The 24,492-nt window shown below is 56.1% G+C and overlaps 1 protein-coding gene across 1 annotated transcript in view; it reads right to left on the bottom strand.

Annotated features, from left to right (window-relative positions):
* The window catches only part of LOC137385203 (matrix metalloproteinase-17-like), a 103,695-nt gene that overhangs the window by 29,048 nt on the left and 50,155 nt on the right, over positions 1-24,492 (bottom strand). Inside the window, exons 3-7 of the mRNA XM_068060192.1 lie at positions 21,849-21,972; positions 16,907-17,190; positions 1,625-1,796; positions 790-910; positions 494-615 (exon numbers count right to left, since the gene is read on the bottom strand). Of these exons, the coding sequence (XP_067916293.1) occupies positions 494-615; positions 790-910; positions 1,625-1,796; positions 16,907-17,190; positions 21,849-21,972 (823 nt within the window). The remainder of the gene's footprint in view (positions 1-493; positions 616-789; positions 911-1,624; positions 1,797-16,906; positions 17,191-21,848; positions 21,973-24,492) is intronic.

Here is a 24,492-nt window from a genome sequence, read left to right on the forward strand (position 1 = left end):
CAGGATTCCCGGGGGGAGGGGACTGGATTAACAGGATTCCCGGGGGGAGGGGACTGGATTAACGGGATTCCCGGGGGGAGGGGACTGGATTAACAGGATTCCCGGGGGGATGGGACTGGATTAACAGGATTCCCGGGGGGAGGGGACTGGATTAACGGGATTCCCGGGGGGAGGGGACTGGATTAACAGGATTCCCGGGGGGATGGGACTGGATTAACAGGATTCCCGGGGGGAGGGGACTGGATTAACGGGATTCCCGGGGGGAGGGGACTGGATTAACGGGATTCCCGGGGGGAGGGGACTGGATTAACAGGATTCCCGGGGGGAGGGGACTGGATTAACGGGATTCCCGTGGGGAGGGGACTGGATTAACAGGATTCCCGGGGGGAGGGGACTGGATTAACGGGATGCCGGCGGTGCAGCACGCTGGAGTAACGGGACGACCCGCTCTCTGTGTACAGGACACCCTGCTCCGTTGACTGATCTATTTAACCTGATGACTGTCTGTTCCTCACCGTACAGACGGGCCTCTTCCCGGATCCTCAGGCAGTGAGGGAAGCTGGGACGTTTGGATTCCGGACTCCAGATCCGTGTAATTCCTGGATTCCCTCGAGCCTGTCCAGGAAGAGAAGGACAACGAGTTACCGCTCCAACACATTAGCTGTGAAGTAGCCAGGGCTGAGAGCCGACGGCGAACTGGTGAGCCCTTTGCCGGGCTCCGGACGTTTCACTAGTCTCCCTGTCCGCTCCTTACTCGCCTCCTTCGGCTGGAGGGCACCGGAGCCTCACATCGGCTGTATCGTCACCGTAACCTGACCGTAACCTCACCATATCTTCACCGTAACCTGACCGTATTTTCACTGTCTTTCCCTTTGAACTTCGACATTGTTCCACTCTCAGGAACTCTGATCTTTTACATGGGAGATGCTCTGTTAAAATGCTAGGGGCCAATTCGAGCACTCAGTGTCGCAGCCTCGAGTCTCCCTCCAGTCCCTCACCCTCCTGCTTCCATGCAGACCCCTTGGACAGGGAACGGCACAAAGCTATTTGGACAGGGAAGGCGTCACAGTAAGCCACAGCCAAATCTTAGCCAAACTCAAACCCAAATGTTCAACTCGCTCCTCTGCTTTCACCCTCCGTTCTCTCACTCCCTCTCTCTTCCCTGCTCCATTGTCTCACTCCATCTCTCCTCTCCTCCTCCATTCTCCCTCTCCCCTCCAGGTCCATTTTCTCACTCCCTCTCTCCATTCCGCCTCTATTCTCCCACTCCCTCACTCCTCTCCTCCTCCATTCCTTCTCTCCCTCTCTCCTCTCCTCCTCCATTTCCTCACTCCCTCCCCCCTTCTCTCCCTCTGTGCTCTCACACTCCACCACTCCATCTCTCCTCTTCCCTGTGTTGTCTCACTCCCCTTCTCTCCCTCTTGGCCCTCCACTCTATCGCTCCCCCGTTCTGTCTCTCTCTCTCTCCCCATTCTCTCACTCCGTCTCTCAGTCTGTTCACAATGCTGAAATCCAATGCAATGAGATAACAGTCTGGGCCCTCTCTGTATTTCAGCCGAGATCAGCCGTTCAAATAGTCAGCATGTCAAACCAGCAGTGATTACTCCCTCAGCCCTCACCATACAGTCGCTCGATGTCAGTACGATCATTAGTGGATAGCTGGTACTGTAAGGGATCTCCAACCGGGCCCCGGTAATAGGGACGCATGATGGAATTCCTGGAGGCAGAATGTGAGAGACCGAGTGCGTGTCCAAACTCATGGACAGCCACAGCGAATAAATCAGTTCCCCGGTCAGCTAGACAGAGAATCACAGGGTTAGATACAGAGTAAAGCTCCATCTACACTGTCCCCATCAAACACTCCCAGGACAGGTACAGTACGGGGGTTAGATACAGAGTAAAGCTCCATCTACACTGTCCCCATCAAACACTCCCAGGACAGGTACAGTACGGGGTTAGATACAGAGTAAAGCTCCATCTACACTGTCCCCATCAAACACTCCCAGGACAGGTACAGTACGGGGTTAGATACAGAGTAAAGCTCCCTCTACACTGTCCCCCATCAAACACTCCCAGGACAGGTACAGTACGGGGGTTAGATACAGAGTAAAGCTCCCTCTACACTGTCCCCATCAAACACTCCCAGGACAGGTACAGTACGGGGTTAGATACAGAGTAAAGCTCCATCTACACTGTCCCCATCAAACACTCCCAGGACAGGTACAGTACGGGGTTAGATACAGAGTAAAGCTCCCTCTACACTGTCCCCCATCAAACACTCCCAGGACAGGGACAGCACGGGGGTTAGATACAGAGTAAATCTCCCTCTACACTGTCCCCCATCAAACACTCCCAGGACAGGTACAGTACGGGGTTAGATACAGAGTAAAGCTCCCTCTACACTGTCCCCATCAAACACTCCCAGGACAGGTACAGTACGGGGTTAGATACAGAGTAAAGCTCCCTCTACTCTGTCCCCCATCAAACACTCCCAGGACAGGTACAGTACGGGGTTAGATACAGAGTAAAGCTCCCTCTACACTGTCCCCATCAAACACTCCCAGGACAGGTACAGTACGGGGTTAGATACAGAGTAAAGCTCCCTCTACACTGTCCCCATCAAACACTCCCAGGACAGGTACAGCACTGGGATTGGCTGCCCACTGATTTGGGAGCCTGAGTGTTGAGAGCCTCAACGAGGTGCAGCTGACAGTGCTGGTGGCAGTTGGAGGTTGCAGAGGTGGAGAGAGGAGCTGCACTGAGCAAGGGAGAGCAGCTACCAACAAGCAGAGGAAAACTCCAACAACAGTCTCCATTAAAGAGAAGAAAGGGACATTTTGTGGAAACAAGGCTTTGTCTGGAGGTGGGTGCTGAATACCAGTAATTTACTTTGGACTGTTGGGGGAGGAACAAGTGGCTGGAACAACAAGGGGTGGGGCTGCCAATTCAACAGGAGTCTGTGCTGCTGCAAAAGCACACAGGAAAGCTCCCTCCCCACCCCAATTTGCCAAACCTGGGTCAGCTGAAGCTGCCCAGCTAAACAGACGGAAGGGGATAGATAGTGCCTGGGCAGCTTCAGCTGACCCAGGTGAAGACGACTCCCCCAACCAGAAGACCGGAAGACCAACTTCAAAGACTGTTTGTTTTAAGTGTACTGTGAGCACCACCTCCAGAAAGCAAGTCATCCCTTCCAGCCTGCCTTTGCCTCTCCTCTCTTACCTCAGCCTCTCCACTAACCTGTTGTTTGTTTGTTTGTTTGTCTTTTCAAATTTTTCTGTGAATCTGTTATTTAGTGTGCAAGTCCACAATTTGGGGTGGGTTTAGCTCTTGGACCCATGGCAAGCCCTTCATCACCGGTGGCGGGGCCCTCTACTACCTACGCAGCTGCAGCTTCTGTGGCTGCCCACGTGGCCCCGTCACCCTTTAAATTATTGACATGCAGCCATGGGGTGAAGAGCTATCCCCACCCCAACATGTCTATTGAGGCCTGCGTTAAGGCAATGGCCGTGGTTGTCGGCCCCTCGGCCATTGTTGCGGCCTCAAAGATGTATGGGAAGGCTGTGTTCTTTTTGAAGACTGAGCGGGCGGTGTCCCTGGCCCTGAGTAAAGGGCTCACTGTGGGGGGGACCTTCCTGCCAGTGGACCCTCTGGGGGCCACTGCGCATCGGATAATGTTGTCCAACGTCCCACCCTTCATTCCCAGTGAGCTCCTCCTCCCCCACCTGCACCATCTGGGGGAGGTGAGGTCGGGGATCACCCCAGTCCGGCTTGGTCTTCGGGAGCACAGCCTCCAACATGTCTACTCCTTCCGCCGCCAGTTATTTATGCAGCTGGCGCGGGAGGAGGACACGGAGGGCCAATTTAATGTGGAGTTCCAGGGGACGGCCTACCGCGTCTTTTGGACCTCGGACGGGGCGCGGTGCCACGTCTGCAAGGGGGTGGGGCATGTTCGGAAGAACTGCCCCAACCTCCCGGCCGCCAGCTCCACCTCGGCGGCCCAGAGTGGTTCCACAGCACCTCCTCCCACTCCCCCCGCACATCCAACAGACACCGCTCAGTCGGTTCCGGAGGCTGTGGTTTTCACAGCCTCTGGCGGGGAGGGGAGCGTCCGTCCGAGCGGAAGGAAGACGCGGGGAAAAAAGAAACATCGTGAGGCGCGTCCCCTGGACACTTTGACTCAACCCGAGCCTGAGCTCAGCCCAAAGCCCATTCCCATGGAATCCACCTGTCCCAGGGCTGGGCTCAGGCCCAGGGTGACTAAAAAAGGAAAAAAGGGTGCGGAGGCGGAGGCCTCTGATGACATGGAGGTCTCTGAGTCTCCGCGCCCAAGTGCGAAAAAGAGGCGAAGGCACCCCTCCACAGAAATAACACAGGGCCCTGAGGTGCAGGGCCCATCTGTTGGAGGGGAGCTGCCTCCTGTTTCTGGTCCTCAGGTGCCCCCTACCGCCACCACCAAGGCTGCTAAGTCCGGGCAGGTGCTCCCTATTCCTCAGGATGGAGGGGAGGGGATGGCCCCGGTACGTGAGGCCCCTCCTGAAGGAGTAAGTGGGGCCCTGCTTGTGGTGGGGGAGCCTGGGGAAACCGCCCGTTCCGCCACTGCTACTGGGTCGGGTGTCCTGAATGAAGGGGAGGGCGAGGCCCCAGAGGGTCGGGCCTCCCAGCCGGAGTCCACCACCAACCAGGAGACACCCGACCCAGTTATAACTGAGAATGCTGCCCCATCTGCTGGGCCTGTGGGTGCTGGCGGAGCGGGAGATGGCCTCTTCTCGCCGCCTCCAGTCTCGGCTCCGGCTGGTTTCCCGGAGTCCGGAACTTCTGTCTCCCCTGGACCAGTCATTGGCCTGGGGATGGAGGTGGAGGGGGGTCCTGAACCGCTGGTGCCTACAGGCTCCAGTTTCACAATAGAACCCAGAGAGGACTCCTCCGCCATCGATCCTGGGGGTGGGATCGTGACGGAGGCGGGACCAGCTGGCGCGGCCGGGACGTCCGCCCCACAGTGTGTGGTAGATGTGTCGGCCGCTGGCGGTGACGACCCGGAGGAGGATGGGGATTCGGTGCGGGGCACGGAGGATGATCTTGATTCCATCGCCAGTGAGGTGGTGGAGTCCCTCGTGCCTCCCACCGAATCTCCTCTCATCCCCACGGCGGAACTCCGGGATTTCCTCGCGGCTTGCAGAGGTTGCCGCAATAAAGTTCAGCTGGCCCTCGACCGTTGGTCGAATCTGGCGCTGATCATCCAGTCCGTCCGTGCCGCCCTTAAGATAGCGGGCAAGCGCGCGGACGTGAAACTGGTTGAGAGGCGCCGTTTTAATGTGTTCCTCAATGGGTTGCTGGGGGAGTGGAGGGCCAGGTGCACTTCCACTCCCTCCTCACAGTGAGCTGTTGGTGACGGGTTTTACGTACCTTTGACATGAAGATAACCATAGCCAGCCTCAACATCAACGGCAGCAGAGGGGCTCACCGCAGATTTCACAATCTCTCAGTCCTTAGGGAAGGGAGATACGCGGTGAGCTTTCTGCAGGAAACCCACACCGTTCCGGGAGACGAAGCCACCTGGCTCCTGGAGTGGCAGGGTGGGGTCTACATGAGTCACCTCACCCCTATTTCTAGTGGGGTGGCTATCTTGTTGGCCCCGACTTTTCAGCCGGAGATCTTGGGGGTCAAGGAGCTAGTGCCGGGCCGCTTGCTCCACCTCGCCGTTCGCCTGGGTAGCGTGCCGCTCCACTTTGTGAACGTGTACGCGCCCAGGCCCGGCGCTTTGCAAGCGCGCTTCTTTGAAGAAGTGTCCGCTCTCTTGAGCTCCATCGATAGCGGCGAGTGCATCATCCTCGGGGGGGATTTTAACTGCACCCTCGAGGTGGGGGATCGCTCCGGTCCCCAGCGCGGCCAAGCGTCGGTGGAGAAGTTGAGGGGACTGATCAGCTCCCTTAACTTGGTGGACGTCTGGCGGAATCTCCATCCCGACTCCAGCGCCTTCACGTGGAGGTCTGGAGGAGGGGGGTCGCGAATCGACCGCCTCTACATTTCGCAGGCGTACGTCTCCCGCGTCTCGGCGGCCTCCATGCGGCTGGTGCCGTGCTCGGACCACCGCCTGGTGTGGGCGGAGTTCACTCCGCTCCGCACGCGGGCGGGGTCCGCGTACTGGCACTTTAACAACCGGCTGCTGGAGGACGTGCGATTTCGGGACTCGTTCTGTCGATTCTGGGCCGACTGGAGAAGGAAGCAGGGGGGCTTCCCCTCCTTGAGGCTATGGTGGGATGTGGGCAAGACTCACATCCGCGTCTTCTGTCAGGAGTACGCGAGGGGGTCGACCAAGAGGCGGGAAGCCGAGGTCGGGCGCCTTGAGAGGGAGGTGCTCGACTTGGAATCCCGCCTCGGTCATGCCGTCGCGGACCCGGCCCTGTGGCAGGCGTACAAAGAGAAGAAGGGCGCGCTGAGGAACCTGCAGCTCATAGGGTCCCGAGGCGCGTACGTGAGGTCGCGGATCCAGATCCTGGAAGATTTGGACCGCGCCTCACCCTTCTTCTACTCGCTGGAAAAATGGCGGGGGGTCCGTAAGCAGCTCATCGAGCTGCTGGCCGACGACGGATCCTCCATCACGGATCCGGAGGGAATGGGCCTCCTGGTCCGGACGTATTACAGTGCGTTGTTCTCTCCGGATCCGTCCAGCGAGGATGCGCGCAGAGTTTTGTGGGAGGACCTGCCGCAGGTCAGCCCGGAGGGCGCCGAAGGATTGGAGGCTCCGCTCACGTTGGCGGAGCTGACTGGCGCCCTCCACCAGCTCTCGAGGGGCAAATCCCCAGGGCTGGATGGGTTGACCGTGGAGTTCCTCAGGGCGTTCTGGGACGTCCTGGGGGACGATTACGCGCGGGTCCTGGGGGAAAGCCTGGCGACCGGGGAGATGCCTCTCTCGTGGCGCAGGGCGGTCATCGTCCTGCTGCCGAAGAGGGGCGATCTCCGCCTGCTTAAAAACTGGCGTCCGGTCTCCCTCCTCAGCACGGATTATAAGATCTTTGCCCGGGCTATGTCTACCCGCCTGGGCTCCGTGCTGGCCCACATGATCCACCCCGACCAGTCCTACACGGTCCCGGGCCGGTCCATCCAGGACAACATCCACCTGGTCCGGGACCTGATCCATCTTTCCCAGAGGACTGGTCAGTCGGTCGCCTTTCTCTCCCTCGATCAGGAGAAGGCGTTCGACAGGGTGGATCACGATTACCTTTTCGGGACTCTGCGCGCTTTCGGACTCGGGCCGCATTTCGTGGCCCGGGTCCGACTTTTATACGCCGCCGCAGAGTGTCTAGTCAAAGTTAACGGGTCCTTGACGGCGCCCCTTCGATTTGGGAGAGGAGTGCGTCAGGGGTGCCCCATGTCCGGCCAACTGTATACCATCTGCGTGGAGCCCTTCCTGTGCCTGCTTCGCAGGAGGTTGACGGGATTGGCTCTGCGCGAGCCGGCCATGCAGGTCGTCCTCTCGGCTTACGCCGACGACGTGCTCCTCGCAATCACAGATCCCGTTGACTCGCGGAGGATGCGCGACTGCCAGCAGACCTTTTCTGCCGCGTCCTCCGCGAGGATCAATTGGGAGAAATGTTCCGGACTCCTGGTTGGTCAGTGGCGGGTGGACTCCCTGCCGGAGGAGATGACACCTTTTGCGTGGAGCACCACGCACCTCCTCTATCTGGGAGTCCACCTTAGCCCCGCTGAGGAAGCCTGGCCGGCAAACTGGCAGGAGTTGGAGGCGAAAGTCACCGCTCGGCTGGGGCGCTGGACAGGACTGCTCCGAGTGCTTTCCTACAGGGGCCGAGCGTTGGTCATAAACCAACTGGTGGCCTCCATGCTGTGGTACCGGTTGGTCACTTTGGCCCCGCCCCCTGTATTTGCCACCAAGATCCAGAAGAAACTCGTCGATTTCTTCTGGGGCAAGAGGAAACACTGGGTCTCTGCCGCGGTCCTGAGTCTCCCGATCGAGGAGGGCGGTCAGTCGCTGGTGTGCGTCCGCACCCAGGCTGCGACTCTCCGCCTTCGGACCCTGCAGAGATACCTGTACGTCGAGCGTCCTCCCAGATGGTGTGCGCTGGCGACGTATTTTTTCCGCCAGTGTCACTGCCTTCAAGACGACACGCAGCTCCCGGTGGAGTCCGTTAGCCGCGCCACTCTGAGGGAGTTGCCTGTCTTTTACCGGGATCTTTTCCGAGTCTGGAACATGGTCGCCTCCAGTCAGGGCGCTCCCCCGCCGGCGGAGGAGAGCGCCTCGGCTGTCCGGGCGGCCGACTCCGGGGACGGTCCGGCGGGCGGAGGAGTAGCCGAAACCCCCGGGACGCCCCTCACTGCGGGTAGCGAGGGGGCTCGGGAGTGCGGAGCGATCCCGGCCGAGCTGACCCCCGCTCGGCCGGAACTGCTCATCGGACCCAGGCCCCGAAACCCTCCTCGGGAGCCGGTCCCGCACAACCCGAGCCGCCTCTCGGAAATGCCCTCCGTGCCATTCCAATCGGCGCGGAGGGGTTTCCTGTATGGGCTGCTCCTGCACACTCTCCACTTCCTCGCCCTCGTCAGCCGGCCGGACACGCCCTGGCGGTCCGCGTTGCCATCTGGCGGCGAGGGGAAACCCCGATGGAGGTCTCTCTACGCGGGAGTCTTCCCCCTTTACATCGGGGACCTGGGGTGGAGGGTGCTGCACAGAGCAGTCCCGTGCAATAGGCTTTTAAGTAGGTTCACGGACTCCCAGGCCACCTGTACTTTCTGCGGCCTGGACGAGTCCGTGTTCCACATTTATATGGAGTGTGCGAGGTTGCAGCCCCTATTTGAGTATCTGAAGGGGTTGCTCCTCAAATTCTGGCTGCACTTCAGTCCCACGCTCCTGATCTTTGGGCACCCGGTGCGGAGGGGCTTGGGCCGGGAGGAGGATCTCCTCGTCGGTCTGCTCCTGGGCCTGGCCAAGGTGGCAATTCACAGGTCCAGGTTGCGGGCCGTCGGGGGGTCCGTCCTCCCCGATTGCCTGCCCCTCTTCCGCGGTTACGTTCGCGCCCGGGTGTCCCTGGAAAAGGAGCATGCGGTGTCCGCCGGTACGCTTGAGGCCTTCCGCGACCGGTGTGCACCGCAGGGACTGGAGTGCATCGTCGACGCCGAGAATGGCATTTTAATTTGAGTTTTTTTTTGTTTATTTATCTGTTTTAATAAAGTTATTTTAAAACTGTAAATATGTACATAAAGGGGGCCTGAGGGATAAAGGCCCCCTCGATGTGAAAAAAAAAGAGAAAAAAAAAAAAAAAAAAAAAAAGGGGTTAAATACAGAGTAAAGCTCCCTCTACACTGTCCCCATCAAACACTCCCAGGACAGGTACAGCACTGGGATTGGCTGGGCAATTTGGAGCATTTCCTGCCAGCAATCAGGGGGAGCAGCTGCACCTGTGTTGCAGCAATTGCAGAGTGGAGAGTGCAGCAACTGGGGAGAGGAGAGTGGAGACTGGAAACTGCAGCAACTGGAGAGAGAGACTGGAGAAAGGTGAAAACAGAGTGGAGAGTGGAAACTGCAGCAACTGGAGAGAGAGATTGGAGAAAGGTGAATACAGAGTGGAGGGAAACCATCAAGGAAGGCTGCAATTTTTCTGGAGAGGTGGGTGTCAGGGCACCTGAAAGACTATTAAGTTTAAACTGTTTGGGGGAGGGAGAAGAGGCCTGAAGACTCAGGGGTGGGGCAGCCAAATCCAGTAGGGGCCCCTGTGTTTGTATTGGTGTTTGCACACAGGGAGCTCCCTCCCCACCCCAACTGCCTGCTCGGGACAGCTGGAGTTGCCCGGGTGAAGACTGTCTTGTTAAAATCAGAAGAGGAGAGTACCGGGCGGCTCCAGCTGTCCCGGGCGAAGAAGCCTCCCCCAACTGGAAGACAACATACAGTTTTGGACTAATTGTGATAAAGGTGCTCCAACTGGCAGTTGAAACAAACATCCTTTTCAGCCTTTCTCTCCCTTCCTCCACTCAGTCGCCTCAATCACCTATCCTCCCCTTTTCCTTTACCATCCTACGCCATCCTCCTCTACTCCCACTCCACCTTGTTTAAAGTTTGCTTTTTTAAAAAAAATTGTGTAAATTTGTTTTGTTTCTTGGGGGTGGACGTAGCTCTTAGACCCCATGGCAAGCCCCTCTTCGCCGGTGGCGGGGCCTTCCCGTTCATATGCTGCTGCGGCTGCTGCAGCTGCACCTGTTGCCCCGTCACCGTTTGCTTTATTAACAACGAAGCATGGGGTCAAGAGCTATGTCCACCCGAACATGACTATAGAGGCATGCGTGAAAGCAATGGCCGAGGTTGTCGGCCCTTCGGCCATTGTTGCAGCCTCTAAAATGTACGGGAAGGCAGTGTTTTTCCTGAAGACCGAGCGGGCGGTGTCCCTGGCTCTGAGCAAGGGGCTCACCGTGGGCGGGACCTTTCTGCCAGTGGACCCCCTGGAGGCCACTGCGCAAAGGCTCATTTTATCCAATGTCCCGCCCTTCATCCCTGGTGAGCTCCTCCTTCCCCACCTGCACCATCTGGGGGAGGTAAAGACGGGGCTCACCCCAGTCCCGCTCGGTCTTCGGGAGAACAGCCTCCGACACGTCTACTCCTTCCGCCGCCAGTTATTCATGCGGCTGGCGCGGGAGGAGGTGACAGAGGGCCACTTCAATGTAGAATTCCAGGGGACGGCCTACCGCGTCTTCTGGACCTTGGACGGGGTGCGGTGCCATGTCTGTAAGGGGGTGGGGCATGTTCGTAAGAACTGCCCCAACCTCCCGGCTGCCAACTCCAACTCAGCGGCCCAGGGTGGCGACGCTGCACCTCCTCCCACCCCCACTACACCACCACCAGATACCATTCAGTCGGTACCGGAGGCTGTGGTTTTCACGGCCTCCGGCAGGGAGGGGGGTGACCGTCCAAGTGGAAGGAAGGCGCGGAGGAGAAATAAACATCGAGAGGCGCGTCCCCTGGATATCGTGACACTACCCGAGCCTGAGCTCAGCCCAAGGCCCGATCTCGGGAAGTCAACTTGCCCCAGGGCTGGGCTCAGGCCCAGGGTGAATAAAAAAAAGGAGAGTGTGGAGGTGGAGGCCTCTGATGATATGGAGGTCTCTGAGCCTCCGCACACAACTGGGAAAAAGAGGAGAAGGCACCCCTCCACAGAGGTAACAAGGGGCCCTGAGGCGCGGGGCCCATCTGTTGGAGGGGAGCTGTCTCCTGTTTCGGGTCCCCAGGTTTCCCCTACCGCCACCACCAAGGCTGCAAAGTCCGGGCAGGTGCTCCCTATTCCTCAGGATGGAGGGGAGGGGATGGCCCCGGTACATGAGGCCCCTCCTGAAGGAGTAAGTGGGGCCCTGCTTGTGGTGGGGGAGCCTGGGGAAGCCGCCCATTCTGCCACTGCTACTGGGTCGGGTGTCCTGAATGAAGGGGAGGGCGAGGCCCCAGAGGGTCGGGCCTCCCAGCCGGAGTCCACCACCAACCAGGAGACACCCGACCCAGTTATAACTGAGAATGCTGCCCCACCTGCTGGGCCTGTGGGTGCTGGCGGAGCGGGAGATAGCCTCCTCCCTCCGCCTCCAGTCTCGGCTCCGGCTGGTTTCCCGGAGTCGGGAACTTCTGTCTCCCCTGGACCACTCATTGCCCTGGGGACGGAGGTGGAGGGGGGTCCTGAGCCGCTGGTGCCTACAGGCTCCAGTTTCACAATAGAACCCAGAGAGGACTCCTCCGCCATCGATCCTGGGGGTGGGATCGTGACGGAGGCGGGACCAGCTGGCGCGGCCGGGACGTCCGCCCCACAGTGTGTGGTGGATGTGTTGGCCGCTGGCGGTGACGACCCGGAGGAGGATGGGGATTCGGTGCGGGGCACGGAGGATGATCTTGATTCCATCGCCAGTGAGGTGGTGGAGTCCCTCGTGCCTCCCACCGAATCTCCTCTCATCCCCACGGCGGAACTCCGGGATTTCCTCGCGGCTTGCAGGGGTTGCCGCAATAAAGTTCAGCTGGCCCTCGACCGTTGGTCGAATCTGGCGCTGATCATCCAGTCCGTCCGTGCCGCCCTTAAGATAGCGGGCAAGCGCGCGGACGTGAAACTGGTTGAGAGGCGCCGTTTTAATGTGTTCCTCAATGGGTTGCTGGGGGAGTGGAGGGCCAGGTGCACTTCCACTCCCTCCTCACAGTGAGGTGTTGATGACGGGTTTTAAGTACCTTTGACATGAAGATAACCATAGCCAGCCTCAACATCAACGGCAGCAGAGGGGCTCACCGCAGATTTCACAATCTCTCAGTCCTTAGGGAAGGGAGATACGCGGTGAGCTTTCTGCAGGAAACCCACACCGTTCCGGGAGACGAAGCCACCTGGCTCCTGGAGTGGCAGGGTGGGGTCTACATGAGTCACCTCACCCCTATTTCTAGTGGGGTGGCTATCTTGTTGGCCCCGACTTTTCAGCCGGAGATCTTGGGGGTCAAGGAGCTAGTGCCGGGCCGCTTGCTCCACCTCGCCGTTCGCCTGGGTAGCGTGCCGCTCCACTTTGTGAACGTGTACGCGCCCAGGCCCGGCGCTTTGCAAGCGCGCTTCTTTGAAGAAGTGTCCGCTCTCTTGAGCTCCATCGATAGCGGCGAGTGCATCATCCTCGGGGGGGATTTTAACTGCACCCTCGAGGTGGGGGATCGCTCCGGTCCCCAGCGCGGCCAAAAGTCGGTGGAGAAGTTGAGGGGACTGATCAGCTCCCTTAACTTGGTGGACGTCTGGCGGAATCTCCATCCCGACTCCAGCGCCTTCACGTGGAGGTCTGGAGGAGGGGGGTCGCGAATCGACCGCCTCTACATTTCGCAGGCGTACGTCTCCCGCGTTTCGGCGGCCTCCATGCGGCTGGTGCCGTGCTCGGACCACCGCCTGGTGTGGGCGGAGTTCACTCCGCTCCGCACGCGGGCGGGGTCCGCGTACTGGCACTTTAACAACCGGCTGCTGGAGGACGTGCGATTTCGGGACTCGTTCTGTCGATTCTGGGCCGACTGGAGAAGGAAGCAGGGGGGCTTCCCCTCCTTGAGGCTATGGTGGGATGTGGGCAAGACTCACATCCGCGTCTTCTGTCAGGAGTACGCGAAGGGGTCGACCAAAAGGCGGGAAGCCGAGATCGGGCGCCTTGAGAGGGAGGTGCTCGACTTGGAATCCCGCCTCGGTCATGCCGTCGCGGACCCGGCCCTGTGGCAGGCGTACAAAGAGAAGAAGGGCGCGCTGAAGAACCTGCAGCTCATAGGGTCCCGAGGCGCGTACGTGAGGTCGCGGATCCAGATCCTGGAAGATTTGGACCGCGCCTCACCCTTCTTCTACTCGCTGGAAAAATGGCGGGGGGTCCGTAAGCAGCTCGTCGAGCTGCTGGCCGACGACGGATCCTCCATCACGGATCCGGAGGGAATGGGCCTCCTGGTCCGGACGTATTACAGTGCGTTGTTCTCTCCGGATCCGTCCAGTGAGGATGCGCGCAGAGTTTTGTGGGAGGACCTGCCGCAGGTCAGCCCGGAGGGCGCTGAAGGATTGGAGGCTCCGCTCACGTTGGCGGAGCTGACTGGCGCCCTCCACCAGCTCTCGAGGGGCAAATCCCCAGGGCTGGATGGGTTGACCGTGGAGTTCCTCAGGGCGTTCTGGGACGTCCTGGGGGACGATTACGCGCGGGTCCTGGGGGAAAGCCTGGCGACCGGGGAGATGCCCCTCTCGTGGCGCAGGGCGGTCATTGTCCTGCTGCCGAAGAGGGGCGATCTCCGCCTGCTTAAAAACTGGCGTCCAGTCTCCCTCCTCAGCACGGATTTTAAGATATTTGCCCGGGCTATGTCTACCCGCCTGGGCTCCGTGCTGGCCCACATGATCCACCCCGACCAGTCCTACACGGTCCCGGGCCGGTCCATCCAGGACAACATCCACCTGGTCCGGGACCTGATCCATCTTTCCCAGAGGACTGGTCAGTCGGTCGCCTTTCTCTCCCTCGATCAGGAGAAGGCGTTCGACAGGGTGGATCATGATTACCTTTTCGGGACTCTGCGCGCTTTCGGACTCGGGCCGCATTTCGTGGCCTGGGTCCGACTTTTATACGCCGCCGCAGAGTGTCTAGTCAAAGTTAACGGGTCCTTGACGGCGCCCCTTCGATTTGGGAGAGGAGTGCGTCAGGGGTGCCCCATGTCCGGCCAATTGTATACCATCTGCGTGGAGCCCTTCCTGTGCCTGCTTCGCAGGAGGTTGACGGGATTGGCTCTGCGCGAGCCGGCCATGCGGGTCGTCCTCTCGGCTTACGCCGACGACGTGCTCCTCGCAATCACAGATCCCGTTGACTTGCGGAGGATGCGCGACTGCCAGCAGACCTTTTCTGCCGCGTCCTCCGCGAGGATCAATTGGGAGAAATGTTCCGGACTCCTGGTTGGTCAGTGGCGGGTGGACTCCCTGCCGGAGGAGATGACACCTTTTGCGTGGAGCACCACGCACCTCCTCTATCTGGGAGTCCACCTTAGCCCCGCTGAGGAAGCCTGGCCGGCAAACTGGCAGGAGTTGGAGGCAAAAGTCACCGCTCGGCTGGGGCGCTGGACAGGACTGCTCCGAGTGCTTTCCTACAGGGGCCGAGCGTTGGTCATAAACCAACTGGTGGCCTCCATGCTGTGGTACCGGTTGGTCACTTTGGCCCCGCCCCCTGTATTTGCCACCAAGATCCAGAAGAAACTCGTCGATTTCTTCTGGGGCAAGAGGAAACACTGGGTCTCTGCCGCGGTCCTGAGTCTCCCGATCGAGGAGGGCGGTCAGTCGCTGGTGTGCGTCCGCACCCAGGCTGCGACTCTCCGCCTTCGGACCCTGCAGAGATACCTGTACGTCGAGCGTCTTCCCAGATGGTGTGCACTGGCGACGTATTTTTTCCGCCAGTGTCACTGCCTTCAAGACGACACGCAGCTCCCGGTGGAGTCCGTTAGCCGCGCCTCTCTGAGGGAGTTGCCTGTCTTTTACCGGGATCTTTTCCGAGTCTGGAACATGGTCGCCTCCAGTCAGGGCGCTCCCCCGCCGGCGGAGGAGAGCGCCTCGGCTGTCCGGGCGGCCGACTCCGGGGACGGTCCGGCGGGCGGAGGAGTAGCCAAAACCCCCGGGACGCCCCTCACTGCGGGTGGCGAGGGGGCTCGGGAGTGCGGAGCGATCCCGGCCGAGCTGACCCCCGCTGGGCCGGAACTGCTCATCGGACCCAGGCCCCGAAACCCTCCTCGGGAGCCGGTCCCGCACAACCCGAGCCGCCTCTCGGAAATGCCCTCCGTGCCATTCCAATCGGCGCGGAGGGGTTTCCTGTACGGGCTGCTCCTGCACACTCTCCACTTCCTCGCCCTCGTCAGCCGGCCGGACACGCCCTGGCGGTCCGCGTTGCCATCTGGCGGCGAGGGGAAACCCCGATGGAGGTCTCTCTACGCGGGAGTCTTCCCCCTTTACATCGGGGACCTGGGGTGGAGGGTGCTGCACAGAGCAGTCCCGTGCAATAGGCTTTTAAGTAGGTTCACGGACTCCCAGGCCAGCTGTACTTTCTGCGGCCTGGACGAGTCCGTGTTCCACATTTATACGGAGTGTGCGAGGTTGCAGCCCCTATTTGAGTATCTGAAGGGGCTGCTCCTCAAATTCTGGCTGCACTTCAGTCCCACGCTCCTGATCTTTGGGCACCCGGTGCGGAGGGGCTCGGGCCGGGAGGAGGATCTCCTCGTCGGTCTGCTCCTGGGCCTGGCCAAGGTGGCAATTCACAGGTCCAGGTTGCGGGCCGTCGGGGGGTCCGTCCTCCCCGATTGCCTGCCCCTCTTCCGCGGTTACGTTCGCGCCCGGGTGTCCCTGGAAAAGGAGCATGCGGTGTCCGCCGGTACGCTTGAGGCCTTCCGCGACCGGTGGGCACCGCAGGGACTGGAGTGCATTGTCAACGCCGAGAATGGCATTTTAATTTGAGTTTTTTTGTTTATTTATCTGTTTTAATAAAGTTATTTTAAAACTGTAAATATGTACATAAAGGGGGCCTGAGGGATAAAGGCCCCCTCGATGTGAAAAATATAAAAGGGGCCTGGGGTATAAAGGTCACCTTGAAAAAAAAAAGGAAGAAAAAAAGAAAAAAAAAAAAAAAAAAAAAAAAAAAAATGGGGTTAGATACAGAGTATAAAACTCACTCTACACTGCCCCAACATCAGATGGAGAGTCCCCTATCACCTACACCAGTGGCCTCACAGTGAGCTGGGTGGAGAGGGGGTGGGGACTTTATTGCAAAAAGAAGAAAATAAAAAGGGGTTAGATACAGAGTAAAGCTCCCTCTACACTGTCCCCATCAAACACTCCCAAGAAAAAAAAAAAAAAAAAAAAAAAAAAAAAAAACGGGGGTTAGATACAGTGTAAAGAAAGAAAAAAATAGAAAAAAGAAAAAAAAAAATGGGGTTAGATAAAAAAAAACAGGGTTAGATACAGAGCAAAGCTCCCTCTACACTGTCCCAATCAAACACTCCCAGGACAGGTACAGCACGGGGGTTAGATACAGTGTAAAGAAAGAAAAAAATAGAAAAAAGAAAAAAAAAAATGGGGTTAGATAAAAAAAAACAGGGTTAGATACAGAGCAAAGCTCCCTCTACACTGTCCCCAATCTCAAAAATGCTTAAAAAAAAAGAAAAAAAAAAAAAAAAAAAAAAAAAAAAACGGGGGTTAGATACAGAGTAAAGCTCCCTCTACACTGTCCCCATCAAACACTCCCAGGACAGGTACAGTACGGGGTTAGATACAGAGTAAAGCTCCCTCTACACTGTCCCCATCAAACACTCCCAGGACAGGTACAGTACGGGGTTAGATACACAGTAAAGCTCCCTCTACACTGTCCCCATCAAACACTCCCAGGACAGGTACAGTACAGGGTTAGATACACAGTAAGTCACCGGGTGATCTGAAGCTCCAGGTTTCCTCTCCGTCGAAGTGGACGCTCCCGGCCATCTTGTACTCTCCGGGTAGGAATGCGTGTGCCACCATCCCTCCTGTCCCATCGAAGGGGTAACTGTCTCCGTGTTGAGCTGTCGGGAACCCGATCACAATGTCCGCTCTCTCTCCCACTACTTCATGGAAATGTAACGGTGAAACATCACTCCAGATCTTCAGCCCATAGAACATGAGAGCACGAATCGTCTCGCGGTCCAACGAGGGGTCACTGGGATAGCTCTGGATTCTGGATACCGAGAGAGAGCAGCATTGAGTGAGGCAGAATGAGAGATAGAGACACAGAGACAATGAGAGAAAGAGAGAGAGAGTGAGTGAGAGATAGAAGCAGGGAGAGAGATGCAGAAAGAGAGGCATAGAGACAGAGAGAGGGGCAGAGATAGGGAGAGGGAAACACAAGGAGAGAAAGAGAGAGACACACACACAGACAGACAGAGGGGGGAGAGACACATGGAGAAACTGAGAGATAGGGAGAGACTGTGAGAGAGAGAGTGGGACACACACAGAGACAGAGAAACACACAGAAAGACAGAGTGAGAGAGACACACACACACACAGACAGAGAGAGACAGACAGAGTGAGAGACACGCACACACACAGACAGACAGAGGGGGGAGAGACACATGGAGTAACTGAGAGATAGGCAGAGACTGTGAGAGAGAGAGAGGGACACACACAGAGACAGAGAAACACACAGAAAGACAGAGTGAGAGAGACACACACACACACAGACAGAGAGAGACAGACAGAGTGAGAGACACGCACACACACAGACAGACAGAGGGGGGAGAGACACATGGAGAAACTGAGAGATAAGGAGAGACTGTGAGAGAGAGAGAGGGACACACACAGAGACAGAGAAACACACAGAAAGACAGAGTGAGAGAGACACACACACACACAGACAGAGAGAGACAGACAGAGTGAGAGACACGCACACACACAGACAGACAGAGGGGGGAGAGACACATGGAGAAACTGAGAGATAAGGAGAGACTGTGAGACAGAGAGAGACACACAGACAGACAGACGCACAGACAGAGAAACACACAGAAAGACAGAGTGAGAGACACACACACACATACAGACAGAGAGAGACACACAGACAGAGGGGGGAGAGACACATGGAGAAACTGAGAGATAAGGAGAGACTGAGAGAGAGAGAGTGGGACACACACACAGACAGAGAGAGAGAGAGAGAGACGCACACACACACACACACACACTCAGACAGAGAGAGAGACTCAGACAGACAGAGCGAGTAAGAAACACAGAGTGAGAGAGCGGGTGACAGAGTGAGAGACAGAGAGAGAGGCAGAGCGACAAAGACAAAGAGTGAGAGACAGAGATAAAGAGACCGAGTGAAAGATAGAGTGAGAGACACAGTGAGAGACAGAGAGAGACAGAGACAGAGAGAGAGTGGGAGACACAGAGAGACTCTGCCTCAGTCTCCTCCCAAACACCCGACTGATTGGAACGACCTCCAGGTTTTCCAGCAGCATTCACCTCCTCTGGATATCCCGGGTGCTGAACAGCCAATGAGTTGAAGTGTGAAGTACTCTTGTAACATAGGAAACATGGCAAGGACATTGTGCACAGCAAGATCCCACACACAGCATGTGATAACAACCAGACAATCTGTTTCAGTGAGTCACAGAGTCATGAAGTCAAAGAGTTATACAGTACAGAAACAGACCCTTCGGCCCATCGTGTCTGTGCAGGCCATCAAGCAACTAACTATTCGAATCCCATTTTCCAGCATTTGGCCCGTAGCTTTGTATACTGTGGCATTTCAAGTGTTCGTCTAAATACTTCTTAAATGTTGAGGGATCCTGCCTCTACCACCTCTTCAGGCAGTGCGTTCCAGATTCCAATCACCCTCTGGGTGAAAAATTCTTCCTCAAATCCCCTCTAAACCTCCTGCCCCTTACCTTAAATCTATGCCCCCTGGTTATTGACACCTCCACTAAGGGAATAAGTTTCTTCCTATCCAACCTATCAATGCCCCTCATAATTTTGTATACCTCAATCAGGTCCCCCCTCAGCCTTCTCAGCTCTAAGGAAAACAACCCTAGCCTATCCAGTCTCTCTTCATAGCTGAAATGCTCCAGCCCAGGCAACATCCTGGTGAATCTCCTCTGCACCCTCTCCAGTGCAATCACATCCTTCCTATAGTGTGGTGCCCAGAACTGTACACAGTACTCCAGCTGTGGTCTAACTAGCATTTTATACAGCTCCATCATAACCTCCCTGCTCTTATATTCTATTCCTCGGCTAATAAAGGCAAGTATCCCATATGCCTTCCTAACCACCTTATCTACCTGTGCTGCTGCCTTCAGTGATCTATGGACAAGTACACCAAGGTCCCTCTGATACTCTGTACTTCCTATGGTCCTACCATCCATTGTTTATTCCCTTGCCTTGTTAGTCCTCCCAAAATGCATCACCTCACACTTCTCAGGATTAAATTCCATTTGCCACTGCTCCGCCCATCTTACCAGCCCATCTATATAGTCCTGTAATCTAAGGCTTTCCTCCTCACTATTTAGAACACCACCAATTTTTGGGTCATCTGCAAACTTACTGATCATACCTCCTATATTCACATCTCAATCATTAATGTACATTACAAACAGCAAGGGTCACAGCACCGATCCCTGTGGTACACCACTGGTCACAGGCTTCCAATCGCAAAAACAACCCTCGACCATCACCCTCTGCCTCCTGCCACTAAGCCAATTTTGGATCCAATTTGCCAAATTGCCCTGGATCCCATGGGCTCTTACCTCCATGACCAATCTCCCATTCGGGACCTTACGTATAACGTCTGTCGCAAAAGTTTAAGGGAAAAGGCTGCCCGGTTTAAGGTGAGAGGGGCAAAGTTGAGAGGGGATGTGTGAGGCAAGTTCTTTACACAGAGGCTGGTGAGTGTCTGGAACTTGTTACCGGGGGAGGTGGTGGAAGCAGGTACCATAGGGACGTTTAAGAGGCATCTTGACAAATACATGAACAGAATGGGAATAGAGGGATACGGAACCCGGAAGTGCAGAAGGTTTTAGTTTAGGCAGGCATCAAGATCGGCGCAGGCTTGGAGGGCCGAATGGCCTGTTCCTGTGCTGTACTGTTCTTTGTTCTTTGTTCCTTGTGTGTGTAAATGGGAAGAGGTGGGTGAGAGGGTTAATCCCACTCCGATAGGGAACAGGCTGCCCGGTGTGTGTAAATGGGGAGAGGTGGGTGAGAGGGTTAATCCCACTCCGATAGGGAACAGGCTGCCCGGTGTGTGTAAATGGGGAGAGGTGGGTGAGAGGGTTAATCCCACTCCGATAGGGAACAGGCTGCCCGGTGTGTGTAAATGGTGAGAGGTGGGTGAGAGGGTTAATCCCACTCCGATAGGGAACAGGTTGCCCGGTGTGTGTAAATGGGGAGAGGTGGGTGAGAGGGTTAATCCCACTCTGATAGGGAACAGGCTGCCCGGTGAGTGTAAATGGGGAGAGGTGGGTGAGAGGGTTAATCCCACTCCGATAGGGAACAGGCTGCCCGGTGTGTGTAAATGGGGAGAGGTGGGTGAGAGGGTTAATCCCACTCCGATAGGAAACAGGCTGCCCGGTGTGTGTAAATGGGGGGAGATGTGTGAAATGTTTAATCCCACTCCGATAGGGAACAGGCTGCCCGGTGTGTGTAAATGGGGCGAGGTGGGTGAAATGTTTAATCCCACTCCGATAGGGAACAGACTGCCCGGTGAGTGTAAATGGGGAGAGGTGGGTGAGAGGGTTAATCCCACTCCGATAGGGAACAGGCTGCCCGGTGTGTGTAAATGGTGAGAGGTGGGTGAGAGGGTTAATCCCACTCTGATAGGGAACAGGCTGCCCGGTGAGTGTAAATGGGGAGAGGTGGGTGAGAGGGTTAATCCCACTCCGATAGGGAACAGGCTGCCCGGTGTGTGTAAATGGGGAGAGGTGGGTGAGAGGGTTAATCCCACTCCGATAGGAAACAGGCTGCCCGGTGTGTGTAAATGGGGGGAGATGTGTGAAATGTTTAATCCCACTCCGATAGGGAACAGGCTGCCCGGTGTGTGTAAATGGGGCGAGGTGGGTGAAATGTTTAATCCCACTCCGATAGGGAACAGACTGCCCGGTGAGTGTAAATGGGGAGAGGTGGGTGAGAGGGTTAATCCCACTCCGATAGGGAACAGACTGCCCGGTGTGTGTAAATGGGGAGAGGTGGGTGAGAGGGTTAATCCCACTCTGATAAGGAACAGGCTGCCCGGTGTGTGTAAATGGGGAGAGGTGTGTGAGAGGGTTAATCCCACTCCGATAGGGAACAGGCTGCCCGGTGTGTGTAAATGGGGAGAGATGGGAGAGAGGGTTAATCCCACTCTGATAGGGAACAGGCTGCCCGGTGTGTGTAAATGGGGAGAGGTGGGTGAGAGGGTTAATCCCACTCTGATAGGGAACAGGCTGCCCGGTGTGTGTAAATGGGGAGAGGTGGGTGAGAGGGTTAATCCCACTCCGATAGGGAACAGGCTGCCCGGTGAGTGTAAATGGGGACCGGTGTGTGTAAATGGGGAGAGGTGGGTGAGAGGGTTAATCCCACTCTGATAGGGAACAGGCTGCCCGGTGTGTGTAAATGGGGAGAGGTGGGTGAGAGGGTTAATCCCACTCCGATAGGGAACAAACTGCCTGGTGTGAGTAAATGGGGAGAGGTGGGTGAGAGGGTTAATCCCACTCCGATAGGGAACAGACTGCCCGGTGTGAGTAAATGGGGAGAGGTGGGTGAGAGGGTTAATCCCACTCCGATAGGGAACAAACTGCCTGGTGTGTGTAAATGGGGAGAGGTGGGTGTAAATGGAGAGATGCTTCGATGTAACCTTTAATCCCTGATACCCACTTCCATGAAATGTGCTTCTTCTTCCAGATATTTTCTGGATTCCTCCGCCTTCGGCCCGATTGTACAGGGAATACGTCGGGAATGGAGCACCGAGGAGTCTGTGTTAGATTCAATGTTGCTTCGTCTAGAGAGAGAGAAGTCAAATTAATTAATCCCACCAACAATTCTTGTTTGTATTGTGTCTTTAACACAGGAAAACATTGCACGCAGTTAATTAGTGAGAGCCAGCACGGATTTGTAAAAGGCAGATCCTGCTTGACTAATCTCATTGAATTTTTTAATGAAGGGAATGCGGTAGATGTTGTTAATCTGGATTTTAAGAAAGCATTTGATAAGGTACCATATAAAAGGCTGGTTAACAAAATTGAGGCTCATGGAAAAGGAGGGTCAGTGTCCAATTGTGTCAAAAATATTGGCTTCAGGAGAGAGAAAACAGCGAGCCATTGTAAATGGTTGTTTTTCAGACTGGAGGATGGTAGACAGTGATGTTCCCCAAGGGTCAGTGCTGGGACCACTGCCTTTTTTTTGATACTGGAATACAGAGTAGAATCTGAAAATTTGATGATGCCAAACTTGGAGGAATGAGAAAGTGTGAGGATGATCCGAACTGCCTGCAACAGGACATAGATAGGCTAGCAGAATGGGCAGAGAGGTGGCAGATGGAGTTTAATACTGACAAGTGTGAGGTGATGCATTTTGTCAGAAGGAATAGGGAGAGGTAATATAGACTTAATGGCAGAGTTCTAAAGAGTGCGCAGGAGCAGAGGGACCTGGAGGTGCTTGTGCATCGATCTTTGAAGGTGGTCGGATATACTGAGAGACTGGTTAGTAAAGCTTATGGGATCTTGGGCTTCATGAACAGAGACATTGAGTACAAAAGCAGGGAAGTCATGCTGAACCTTTATAAAGCTCTGGTTGGGACACAACTGGAGTATTGTGTCCAGTTCTGGTCACCACACTTCAGGAAGGATGTGAGGGTCCTTGAGAGGGTGCAGAGGAGATTTACACAGAATGGTTCCAGGGATGGGGGATTTGAGTTACAAGGTTAGGTTGGAAAAGCTGGGGTTGTTCTCCATGGAGCAAAGGAGATTGAGGGGTGATTTAATAGAGATGTACAAGATACTGACAGGTTTAGAGAAGTTAAACAAGGAAAAACTGTTCCCATTAACTGATGGTACAAGGACTGGGAGACACAGATTGAAGATTTTGGGTAAGAGATGCGGTGGGGGGTGGGTGGTGAAGGGATCTGAGGGAAATCTTTTTTACACAGTGGGTGGTAATGATCTGGAACTCACTGCCCACGAGGGAGGTGGAAGTGAAGACGGTCAATGATTTCTAAAGGAAACTGGATGGGTAATTGAGGGAAATTAACTTGCAGGCTACAGGGATCGAGCGGGGGAGTGGGACTGAGTGGATTACTCTGCAGAGAGACTGCATGGACTAGATGGGCAGAATTCTGTGTCATAAATATAAACATCCTGGCGGTTACCATTGACCAGAAACTGAACTGGAGTAGCCATATAAATACCGTGCCTACAAGAGCAGGTCAGAGGCTAGGAATCCTGAGGTGAGTAACTCACCTCCTGACTCTCCAAAGCCTGTTCACCATCTACAAGACACAAGTCAGGAGTGTGATGGAATACTCTCCACTTGCCTGGATGAGTGCAGCTCCAACAACACTCAAGAAGCTCAACCCCATCCAGGACAAAGCAGCCCACTTGATTGGCACCCCATCTACAAACATTCACTCCCTCCACCACCGACACACAGTGGCAGCAGTGTGTACCATCTACAAGATGCACTGCAGCAATGCACCAAGGCTCCTTAGACAGCACCTTCCAAACCTGCGACCTCTACCAACTATAAGGACAAGGACAGCAAATACATGGGAACACCAACACCTGCAAGTTCCCCTCCGAGTCACACACCATCCTGACTTGGAACTATATCACCGTTCCTTCACTGTCACTGGGTCAAAATCCTGGAACTCCCTTCCTAACAGCACTGTGGGTGTACCTACCCCACACGGACTGCAGCGGTTCAAGAAGGCAGCTCACCACCACCTTCTCAAGGGCAATTAGAGATGGGCAATAAATGCTGGCCTGGCCAGCGACGCCCACATCCCATGAGGGAATGAAAAAAAAAGGATTCGATGACTCTTTACAGCAGAGATACTCAGACAGGAATCTGACATCGAGACCCATTGGGAGATATTCGGACAGGTGACCAAAGAGGGAGGTTTTAAGGAGAGTCTGAAAGGAGGAGAGAGAGAGAGAGGCGGAGAGGTTCAGGGAGGGAATTCCAGAGCTTAGGGCCCCAGGCAGCTGAAGACACGGCCGCCAATGTTGGAGCGATGGGAATCGGGGGATGGACAAGAGGCTGGAATTGGAGGAGCACAGAGATCTCGGAGGAGTGTAGGGGTTGGAGGAGGCTCCAGAGATAGGGAGGGGTGTGGGGACTGGAGGAGGTTACAGAGAGAGGGAGGGTCGTAGAGGCCGGAGGAGGTTAGAGATAGGGAGGGTTGTAGGGGCTGGAGGACTTTACAGAGATAGGGAAGGTTGTAGGGGCTGGAGGAGGTTACAGGGATAGGGAGGGTTTGAGGGTCTGGAGGAGGTTACAGACATAGGGAGGGTCGTAGATGCTG

The sequence above is a fragment of the Heterodontus francisci genome, chromosome 28 (genome assembly GCF_036365525.1).
Source record: "Heterodontus francisci isolate sHetFra1 chromosome 28, sHetFra1.hap1, whole genome shotgun sequence".
Lineage (NCBI taxonomy): Eukaryota > Metazoa > Chordata > Chondrichthyes > Heterodontiformes > Heterodontidae > Heterodontus > Heterodontus francisci.